The sequence below is a fragment of the Lonchura striata genome, chromosome 1A (genome assembly GCF_050655825.1).
Source record: "Lonchura striata isolate lonStrDom1 chromosome 1A, ASM5065582v1, whole genome shotgun sequence".
Classification (NCBI taxonomy): Eukaryota; Metazoa; Chordata; class Aves; order Passeriformes; family Estrildidae; genus Lonchura; species Lonchura striata.
The window spans coordinates 11399861-11411938 of NC_140741.1; the positions used below are offsets into that span (position 1 = coordinate 11399861).

Consider the following 12078-nt stretch of genomic DNA (forward strand, 5'->3'; position numbering starts at 1 on the left):
AACCAGCTCTCTAAAATTTTTACAACATACACACAACATTTATCTGCAAGTGCCTATTTTAAAAGCTATTTGTAACTAGCCAATGAGATGTAAAGCACACAACGAAGTACCACCACCATGGATTTGACCTGTAGAGCCTATGTTACACCTCCAGCAGCAAATCCACACAGCTCTGCCCACGAGGAAAGTCTGTCCACACTCTGAGCTCTAACTGTAACATAAATCTTCAGTCTCCAAATCAATGGCAAACTCTCAACAACTGCAGAGGGAACAGCTACCACAAAACTACCAGATGAGCACAGGATTATTAGAAAACCTTCAGATCTATCTACAGATTTTTCTTAAGGCCATAGAACCCCATCAAATGTTACTTGACTAGGGCAGCAAGGACACGGAAATCATGGATGACTGCACAGCACAATGAAAAGGCAGCAATACCACATGATGGCTCTGAGGACGGAGGCAGAGGAAAATTTTTGTAAGTAATTACACATGAACTTGCTCACTGTCAGCAGAATGTCTCCTGACATCTTTTTCTGCTTTCCTACCTCCTCACTTGTTTAAAAAGAAAGAATCCAGCTGCAGGCAACTGCTAATTAAATACCTGGGGTTTCAGCTACAGTTACTGTATGCACACATCTGCTCTGCAATAAACAGTTTTAAACGTAATTGACTTACTTTCCATGCTCTAGGAGAGAATATTTATGACAAGAAAAAAGCAAGCAGGGTCTGACCCCTGCCTCATTTTCACTAGGAAGTAAAAGCTGCAAAGTGTTTAAAATTAGAACTGTTTTAAAATGCTTTTTTTGCTTAGGGGCAGTCTTGAATCTCACATTCCAAGGCTTTGCTCCCAAAACAATATGTTTCCTAATTTTTTGGCCTTGAAATTATGTAAATCCAAACATATATTTCAGTGCCCAGACACGTTTAAGTGGCTTATGTTGAGCATTTGGCTTAAATGAATCACGAGCAACATCACGTTCCATTCCCCCTGATTTCACAATCTGGGTTTCAGACAGGAGATTTGAACAGAGGTAGACAAATCAAATATCCATAACGATGTCCTCCTAAAATCAACAAGGCATTGGTCAGACTCCATATGTTTGTGCAAATCCCACTGAGCCACATGAGCTTAGACATGTTTCATGGACAAAACAAGCCAAAAAACACGACTGAGCAAAAAAGGCATTGAGAAACAGGAGATCCCAGAGTCTGGATGGGGCATTTAATTCTAGTCCTATATCCTTCCTTGTATTGGCTGGGATGGAGTTCATTTTCTTCCTAGTAGCTGCTACAGTGCTGTTTTGGATTTAGGATGGCAAATATGCTAGTATCACACATATTTTTTACTTTTTGCTGAGCGGAGCTTACACTCAGTCAAGGACTTGTCAGCTTCTCATGCTCCCCTGCCAGGGAGTGGGCTGGGGTGCCCATGACAGAACCAGGACAGCTGAGCCAACTGACCAAAGGGATATTCTTTTATCATTTCATAAGGTCTCCAAGTTTATCTTTTTCTCCAAGCCTCACCCTTTGAGACAGACAGTAGCCCTTGATTAGCCAGGAGGGCTGCTGTCTGTCTCAAATCAGAAGCAGTTCTTCACAGTAAATCATTGTGGGGATCTCTCATCCTCCACTGAGGCTACAAACACAGGCAAAACACCAAGACTAAAGGATATTAAAATCTGACAATTCTTTTGAACAGCATCCAACAGACAGGACTCAAATCTCCTGTACACAAGCCAAGCCAAGGGGATGTTATCAGCAATTATCTCTCATTTGGGAAGAAATAAACAGATTTATCATATTACTTAGTATTTGTTGCTTTACTACCGAGGAGGATTTACAGAAGTTCAAAGGGCCAGTTTTAGAATTAGGAAAAACAAATAATGTAGCATCAACCACGGCACATTAATCACCACAAACAACTGCAGGACTTGAATTCATCCACAACTGGCTGACAAGCAACAGCCCACTTTTTGAATGCAATCAACACAATTTTATTGTCTTTACTCTTAAAACTACATTTCCTTAGTCCACTCTAAGTTACATTACGACAGACACATCCTGATTTTAACTCTTCTCTAGTAAGAGTTAGAGGTAAGTGCATGGATGAATGTGGGAGAGAAGGGGAAGTGAGCCTTAAATCTCTAGAACACAGTTCCTTCCAGTCTAGAGCTGAGCACAGTATAATGAATTCTCAACCTTCCAACAGCCACCAAACTCACAAGCAGCATTTCCTTCTTTATCCAAGTCTGCACCCATGGTAACACTGACTCCTGGGCTGGGGCACTCCATGAGGACAGCTCAGCACCAGGAGCCCTGTGAGTAACAACAGGTAACACCCAGTCCTGCCACCACCCCTGAAAGGACAGCAAGCATATGTCAGAACCGGTACCTATTTTAAATTTCAGAAATTACAAATTAAACAACTTTAACATTTTCTGTTGCAAACAGCAGTAGTGCAGGTGGTGCTTATTTCTCCCTCCCCCAAAACAATACAGAATTTTTAAATAAAAGTTGATTCAACAAAGTTTACCAGAATATTTTTTTGCTTGGAATAAATAAACACCAAATGTCTGAAAGAAGCCATACATTCAGCTGCTTTTTTTTAAATGCCAACTTTGCTGTTACAGGATTTTTTTCTGTTGTACTTGTCATACATTAATATGACAAGAGGAATACTTAGGATAGGTTCACCCACAAATTTAAAATGTCAAGGCAGGAAAGCATTAAGTGAGTGTAACCCATCAGACTGAAGTATTAAACAAGACCAATCTTCTGCACTAATTAATTCATACACAGTACTGAAAAGGTAAAGGGCACAGAAATCAACCACTTGAATTTTGATTATTAAAAACAAGGCATGTTTGAACACAATTCACCCATTTGTTCCAAATGAAGCTAGTCCAGAATCAATGTGCAATGCAATTTAAAATTCCATTTTATATAATTACTTCATGGACTATAAGGAAAAATATAGTGCAACCTATTGCAGCTTTTGGCCAAAACCTGAAAGACCCACAGTAACTTGAGAAAATTATATTCAAAGTAAGTGTAAGAAAAATACTAGTTTGTTTCTCATCTGTCTTGAGTAAACAGATTATTAGGGTGCCTTAGCAAACAGAGTAAGATCTCATATCAATCAATCAGCTGTGGGCTATGCCCAAATGCCAGCAAGTTTTCCCAGACAAGAATTTCCATCCACTTAAGCAACAGGCAGAGCTTGTCTTCAAGCCCATAACACAATCCCTCACTCAAAAATCCTGTTATTCCATTTTAGAAAACTGTACTATTCAAGCCAACACATTCCAAAAGAATGGGAGTTTGGACACAGATATTTGTGTGCACTGCAACTCCTGAAAAGTGTTACTTTCAAGGAGCTGACATTTCTCTACAATGAAAATAAACACTCAAGCTGGGAGGGAATGTAATCTGTAGATGTCTGGAAAACCTAACATTAAAAAAATGTTCTTGAAAAAGACAGGGAGAAACCTTTAAATGTTACATCCCAAACATCCCAAAACAAAGCACATGGAATTACTTATGAGGGGAGAGGCCAATTATTTCAAAAATACTTTTAAAGAGTAAGAATAAGATTATTTTCAGAACAAAAACATGACCAATGGCCCCCAGCACACAGTGGCACCTCCACCTACCTGGTATTCCAACAAAAGTGAAATCTGCCCAGGGGCACACAAAAAACTGCAGCAGCGCTTTAGAGAACAGACCAGAATTTGAAACAAAACACCACCAAGTAACTCAAAAATTTGTAGAATGCAAATAATTTTCAAGCATAAATAGTTTTAGCAATTCACTTCCATTACTACAAAGTAAAACCCAGCCAAATGTTCACTTACCTTCCAGCTATTATAGAAAGTTTAATTAACTCCAGTGTATCCATTTCTTCACAGATGTTTGTTATTTTAACTGATTTTTCCTTCCAAAGCAGAAACTATGCCGTGAGAACACCAGGTAATAGTTATCTCAAACCCAGGAAAAGTCACATTTTACATGAACACCACATTACTTGAATCTATGAATTCCCCCTTCTGTAAAAGGTGTGTGTTGCAACTTTCAGAGGAAACAACATTGTTTTTATATTTGTTTTTGAAAACTCCATTGAAATCTTACAATTTTGAAGCTTATGAGGTTTGTTTGCTTTGTTTTATTAGAAAAAATACTCAGGCAAGGTCTACAATCATCTGTCAATTATAAATGACTTACAAGAAACTCATGAAGCAATAAAATTAAAAAAATACAAATACAAACTATATCTGAAACACTTCTATTTGGCAATTTTATAACAAATTCAAAATAAAAAGAAACAAAGATTACGGATTACTTTATAAGTACAGAAAAAGCAGTAGGTGAAGTGCTCAAGCAAAAAAATAAAAAACCAAAACACTGCATTTCTTCCAAAAATAAAGTCACATCACTACAGATTTTATGAATAATACCCTTATTAAACAACCATTCCAGAACATCTTATATTAGTGGTGCTTTTAATCTGCACTTCATATCATTGATAAGATTTTTTTTTTTGTGTATGTATATAAGTAACATTTTTAACCCACTGGAGCTAAGCAAGACTCATGTCAGTACCAATGCAGAATGCATTTGTATCACATTAGGATATGCTCACTTCTGCAACCAAAGGGTAACTTTAAGTCTTAATCTATTTAATAAAAATTTAGTGTAAAAACTGCTGGTTATTAGTTTCACTGTAGTAAATTCCTCCCCAATAAGGAGGACTAACTCTGCAGTTTGACTGCATATATCCATACAAATTTTACATATTAGTTCCTTCCGACAGTAAGGAAAAAACTAATTCTGTGTTTACTATTAGAAAGGAGTGCCATGAATTAATTATGAGTACTATTCATCCCTCTAAGATTTCTGGGAAGGATGTTCAATGTATTTTTGTTCTTACAACAGATACTAACAGTAGTATATAGTCCCTTAGGTATTTAAAAGAAAGTTTTTTTTTACTGTTAAGGAAGGTGCTTTTTTAAAACAATTCTTCTGGCAGCACTAGTGAATTACAATATCCTTCAATATTATTTCTACCGTAATATATACATTTTAACTTTCATGCCTCTAGAAAAACATCTACAGTACATTTCATAATATAAAAATATATTACAAATCTGCTGAAATATTTACAAGCAATGTCCTATTATCTATATGCAACATTTTTGTCTCCATACAAAGACTAACAGGTTAGACGCCTCTCTATTTGTCAGTTAAAAAAAATCGATGGCTCCTTGCTTATTAAGCAAGAAAATGATTTACCTTTCCTTTTCAAAGCCAACTTTGGTGCATAAAGGATTGAATTTCTAGATTCATTTTTTTTTTAAAAATACCATTTTCTTTACATCTAGAAAACATTAGGCCAAATAAAGTATACTTTACAAGTGAATGGGGATCCTAGAGGGTCAAAAAAGCAAAATAAATCACCAGTAACACTGACTGCTTACACTGAGGTTTCCCAAACCCGTCCATTGATACGGCTCACACCAAAGCAGATCTGATGAACACACTACACTACTCCTGCAAAGGGGTCAGACAGACTGCAACACTCTGAACATCCTGCCACCATACTATATGTATTCAGAGTTGACTGGAAAAGACAAGCATTCCATCAATATTTGTTTCAACACCATAATCCAACATATTTTAGGGATCTGCAAAAGGACACGAGCTCACAAATGACGAATGATTACTATCCACCATACTCAAAGGGCAACAGGATAATCCCTTGGTAGCTGTTCTATTGTCTGGCATGTATTAGGTTTAGTTAACATTGACAGGAAGCCAAATAGCTTGTTAACAGTTTTCCTGGGAATTGGAAGGAAATGGTGATGGTTACTTTTTCTTTTCATCAAATGTAGACTACTGTATTCACTAAAGAAAAAAGCAGCTTAAAGAAGCAAGCATGCAAAGCCTTTTAGTTGTTCCACTAAGTTGCCAGAAGAGTGTTTGCTCAGTCTCCCACTGTACCATTCCATGAAAATGTGGATATACAGTAATATATTAATATATTCCACAGAAGCATCAACTTCATTCACAGAATGTTTATACTAAGCATAAATATTTCTCTGACAAAAAAAAAAAAAAAAAAAAGAAAAAAGAAAAAAGAAAAAAGAAAAAATAAAAAAGATGGGATTTGACTAATGTGCAACTTTATTTCTAAATCCATTGTCAGTGACTAAGATTGCAGGTGTCCCCACTTGCTTGGTTTTTACCTCTTCAACCTCTTCTGGGGCATTGTTCTGTAAAAGAAGATGGTACAGCTTTACATTAAGACCCTGTGATGTATACATTGGTCAGTTGAATGCACTATGAAATCATGACTATACAAAATCTACTTTCATCTGATAAAATCCAAGAGCCATTTCAGATGATCTCACAAAAGTGTACATCTCAGATAATTATTTCCAAGTTTCTATTAAAGCATGACATTTTACGATGACGTTAATAGTTGTCACTAAATTTTTTAACTACTCTTTCCCCTTGAAAAGAGGTTTTGGTTTTTAAAGTTTCATTTTGAAGCTTTGGTTTTTAAATTTCATCATTAAGTTCCCTCAGCTGGTCCCAAAAGTTCATTTCAATCACAGACTGATCCATACTTCTAAAAATAGAGTACAACATTACATGTGGGGACCTTAAATTAGCAAACCTTTCTATCTCTCCCAAATAAAATTTTCTCCAAGGACTTAATTCAGAGATCATTACATTTTTATTTTAAGAGGTTGTTATTTTCTTTTCAAAGCAAACTAATCCATCAAGCTCAGCAAAGGCAATCAATATAAAATTAACACCTCAATTAGATTATAAAAGTCACTGTGTTAAGCAATTTTAAAATACACAACCCAATCTCGCACTAACATTTTTATGATTTTATCATTAATAGCAATGATTCATGGACTAAGATAAATACTTATAACACATTTACAAAGATAGCAAATACAGTAGGATTGATTTTCATATTGTAAAGCAAGATTTCATTAATTTGATTAGTGAAATACACTGAGTATTAAAGGTGAACTGAAAGGCTTATTGCATACAAAGACCTCAGATTAGTGTTTTATTTACTCCTTGGGACTCTTGGTCACTGGATGTTAAGGAAGAAACATCGGAACACTGAACTTCTGTTATGACAAACTTTCTTTCCACAAGCTGTTTTCATAAATTTTTAATATAATCACATATGGATCTATGGATGCTCAAAATTTCAAAATGAGATAAGCATTTCAGATTACCTTTAAAAACTGTATACACAGAACTGTGGGTACTGACAATCATGGGAGAGCAGTAATAATGGGGTGGGGGGAGAATCAGGAAATTATTAGAAACCAGATGGATTAGAAGCCAATCTGAAGGCCTAAAAATAGAAATGTGAAAGTAGCTTAAAGGCAAGTAACACGGATTGTTCCCTTTTGTCCCCCTATAAAGAATCTTGTAATAAAAAATAACAGTACTTGAATACAAGTACAAATTTCAAGGTAATACTGCAGGTATTACAGCTGAATATAATATGGAAAGATAAATTTGGACTTTAAAAAAATTGGTATACAAACCAGTATGTGATCTTAACAGAAGTGATCTTTCAGGATTCCACTGTATGTACCTCCTTTACTAGAATTTCTGTACACCAAGCACAAAAAAGTAAAATACACTTGGTAAATACACACATTCCCCGTTTCTCAGTCACTAGAGTTTAGTTCAAGAAGTAATATTGAAATAACTTAAGACCTCAGAACTTAACTCCTGGACGTTTACAGTACCAAGTCTCCCTGATCTGGTGTATAATACATTAGCAATCCTGATTTTCCAACGTCAAAAAGTTAAGTGAGGCTTAAGATTACATTAAAGTAAAGAAAGTTTTAAAATGAAGATGTTACCTGTAAATGTTTGGGTCCAGAAGCAAGGCAGTATCTTTTGGAAGTTTTGATAAATGAACTACTTTAGTTTTTAACTGATGTCGCTCACTTTCATTTACCCACACATCAGGCAGACTATGAATAAATAAATAAAATAAAAATATTCAAAAAAGATCAACTGTTTTTCTTACCATAACATTATGTGGTAAACTAGTACATATGAAACAAAAAGCATCTTCACCAGAGTGAGGAAAGGCAGCCAAACTTTACACATTATGCTTTGAAGTTTTCAGGTTCACAGTTTGAAAAGACACTGAAGAGAATTTAGAATATTCCAGAAGTACATTCCAAGTGTACAATGACAATGGCACTACATTCCCCACTGTAACAATTTAATGTAAAAATGGGTAACAAAAAAAAACAACCAGACCTCTGAAAATAATTTATTTTACTAGGCAGAAATTCTTTTACTCTGTTCAATTAAAGGACAGGACACACTGCAGGCACTGAGCTTTGACTTACACTAATTTGCTTCCTCCAAGCTCAAAGGTTTCAAAGACAAAATGCTCCAACTTTGCTGAAGTTAATTGTTTGATCGTCCTCTTCTTTGGGTTTTTGGTGGGGTTTTAAAAATTTTCTACATGTCCTAGAAGCCAACGATTAACTTCAGGTTGGGGGAGGAGTTTGCAATTAAGGTGTCTAAGTCATTGAAACAGGTTTCAAATTGAGAAGCTCAACACGTAAAACTAAATATAATGGCTCTTTCTCTGCAAAGCAAAAATTCATAGACTTTTGCAAATTATTTCATTGAATCTGTATTTTGCAAAGATTTCCCTTTGCAAGAAAGTTAGCTGCAACTCAAATTCATTTTTTGGGTAAGCTATTCAAAACATGAAATGAAACCAAGAACCTCTAACCCAGCAGGAAAAGGAGTTTCTCCAATTAAATCTTTCAGATAAAGGAGGAAGAAAAAAATTAAAAACAACAGGACATAGGGGGAGGGAGAACAACCCAGCAGGCAATCCATTTATTCACTAAGTCTCATGGATCATGAAAGGTGGAAAAACATCATGGAAGTTTTTAAAGTAAAGCAAAAACTCAGTTTTTGAACAACCGACATTGGGAAGACATTTTCAGTAGCAGCTGTATGCTCAAGATACAAACAGCAAAAAAGAAAACTTTTCACATGCAGACATTTGAAATGTACAGAAAGACAACAAGTCACTAAGCTGATTTACTGGCACCAAAAATAAATTCCTGCTCTTAGCAAAAAAAACCAAGAAAACAACCCTGAAAACAAACCTCCCAACCTGCTAGAAGTTATTTCCCTCTTGTAGAGGAAACAAAGACTTGTATTTACTTTTCCTGACCAAAATCCTAAATACATGGACATCCTGGAGAACTTGAGCAGTTCTCAAGAGGACTCAGTGTAGAAGCTAAAATCACTACTCCCAGCTCCATGGGGAAGGCTGATGAACAGCTCAGGAGAGTGGAAAGAAATCGCCGTGAGTAAATCTCACTTCCTGAAGTGTAAGTGCCCTGACAGTGTAAAACAGACTGATGGTGTGTGCCAGGATACCTTGGCATCTCTGCTTACATGGAATAATCAAGATGAACTGAATGCTCAGTAATTCAAAACCACATCACTCAGTGCCTGAAATACACACTCTATCTAACCTATCTAAACCTAACCAAGATGCAACAAACAGCAATCTAAAACATATTTTTCCTCTGACCCAACCAACCAAATCTAAATTCCACGGGGAATGTTCTAACATTACTGAACAACCTGTCTTCTCCAATTCAGAGATTCTAATATTGAATTCATCTGCATGAGCAAAAAACATCATTCAACTCTATATTCATAAAAATATTACTCTTCCATTTATTTCACATATTCCCAGTATTGCATACTTCTTAATGTTTATATTAAAATAAAATTAACTGTCTTTAACTGTAACATGTTAAGAAGAATCATTTCAGAATGCTGTTAGATATATACTACCATCTGTCCTAAAAGAAATCAAAAAACTGCCTATTTTTTAAGAATCTTTTAGCTTTATTCTCTCAAGATGAATTGAAACTTGTGACAAAATGCATTAAAAATATGATGCAAAATTTATGCAAATTGCAAAATTTAACTGAATTGGTATTAGAGCCCAAAGACTTGAAAGGGAAAGTAAAAATCAAAAAACTCAGTGTTTATTAATTTCTAAACTTCTAAATTAGTTTTTGAAAAGCATATTTTAAATATTAACTTTTAACTCAAATTTTGAAAGGCACAAAATGATTTATTAACAGTTCATTTATCCCACTATAAATCCTTCCCCATTTAAAATATATCACTAGCAATATACTCACATGTCCTCTGGTGTCCAATGAAGCAAGAGCTTTATTTTGCCAGAATCTTCTTTTCGTTTAGCTATTACCTATAATAATTACAAAATCATAATTAAAACCAAATTACTGGTTTTTTTACTCAAAAGTTGTTGTTCTTCATGTCCTACTAGACATTCATAGGAGGCAAACTGTTATATACCTTGAAAGTTGTGTGTCTGCAATAAATATGCTCTCAAGACTTAAAATTGTTTTGCAAAGAACTTAAGTCTGTTTAGGTTTTTAAGTGAAAACCACAATTCAGCCCAAAGATGTCCACTTAATACAGCTTTATTGGGAAATATTCTAACTACACTCTCTAGATTTCCTGCACTGTCCCAAAAACAAAATGGAAATTCAAAGCAAATGTGCATCAAAGTGGTCTCAAATCAGACATGGAGTTTTGCTGACCTCTTCTGGAAAAAGAAAACAATTTCACACTGTAAATTGGTAGGCATCTCACTGCATTCATTTATGGTCTTACAAGGTTTCGGTACATTGAACCAATGTAACTAGTTAAAATACATGTGGCCACTGAACTGAAATACCTAAAAAAAACTAAAACCAGGGAACAGTTTAGTGTTCAACTGTTTTAGAGAATTAATTTAAGCCACTTCAAAGTTTGGGGGTGGCATGACATGATAACCTATAAGTTATATTTTTTATTCAGTGTAACACCTGTTCCTTAGTTTAACTAAACATGTTTGCTTTTTTCATCTAACAATTCAGAGAACTAAAATACAAAGAATTTGATTCAATTTTAAAAAAGCAAGCAGAAAGAAACCCCATCATACTCAAGTCAAAGGTGTACTCTGGATGGTAAGCACATTTCTTCAAAAAGGTTTTATTAATTCTAAATCTCGCCATATCTACAAAGAAAAGGTGGTGTTAAAAGAGTATATGTAAATGAAAGTATGTGCCTTTTCAGAGAACATGAAAGGTATCTACAGTGACTGCTTAGAAATGCTTTATATTAGAATATCTGCCCTGAAATATACTGCATTGTGCTGACCTTATTTTTATGCTGAGTAAAACAATAAAGCCACATAATTTATGTTTGTTTTCAGACAGCAGGCAATTTCATCTTCCTATTTTCCACCTTTCCAAATAATGTCTCCGACAATTACACATTTTTTCCTTCATCTGAAGGTGGATATACAAACTTAGGCCATTTAGCCATTCATTATTCAAATCTCATGTCCTAAAGCCTTTAAGTGACGCAAAACAAATAAGCGTTTGTATATGAGGTATTGTTAGCTCAGTGTAACAATCCACAAAACAGCCCCTTGCCTACCTTTTCTTTTTAAAGCTGATTTTTAGGCTGAGTCTCATCAACAAAACTGATGTCCAGCACAAGCCAGTACCCCAAAATACAGCAGCCAGGTGCAGCATGGGGCTGAAATCCTAGAGCAGCTCTCCCACTGGTACAACCTCTCCCACAACTGAGGTCTAAGCAATTCCAGATCTAATCAACTCCTACCATCAAAAGTGACACATGCATGGATGAGCTAAAAGGATTTTCACCGATTCCTTCAAGTTAATGTGAAGCAGTTTAAGAGCAGATTCCTCCCTCTAATTCCACCTCCTTATGAATTATTCCAATAGCCAGAGCTGTTCTTCCACAACTGAGCAGACTGCCTGGATAACCTTTCAGATTAAAGCAAGCTGTGAATTGGAAAAGAATCTGCTCTTCTCACAGCCTTGTAAAATCCATGTTGGCGAGGGAAACTAGAATGAGATTTAAATACAGTAACTGCTAAGCCACCTGCAATCTCCACCTCCAGCTCGTGCACAATGTACAAAAAGCTCAGCAGAAATA

The 12078-nt window shown here is 35.5% G+C and overlaps 1 protein-coding gene across 4 annotated transcripts in view; it reads right to left on the reverse strand.

Moving 5' to 3' along the window:
- Positions 1-4142: 4142 nt before the first annotated feature.
- The window catches only part of AEBP2 (AE binding protein 2), a 42321-nt gene continuing 34385 nt past the window's right edge, over positions 4143-12078 (reverse strand). The window contains exons 6-9 of one of the 4 annotated variants that reach the window (XM_077783259.2): positions 10245-10312; positions 7905-8018; positions 7581-7647; positions 4143-6272 (exon numbers count right to left, since the gene is read on the reverse strand). In XM_077783259.2, coding sequence (XP_077639385.1) covers positions 7593-7647; positions 7905-8018; positions 10245-10312 — 237 coding nt within the window. In that variant the 3' untranslated portion in view covers positions 4143-6272; positions 7581-7592. The other 3 variants (XM_085569565.1, XM_021535130.2, XM_085569563.1) reach the window with 3 other exon arrangements.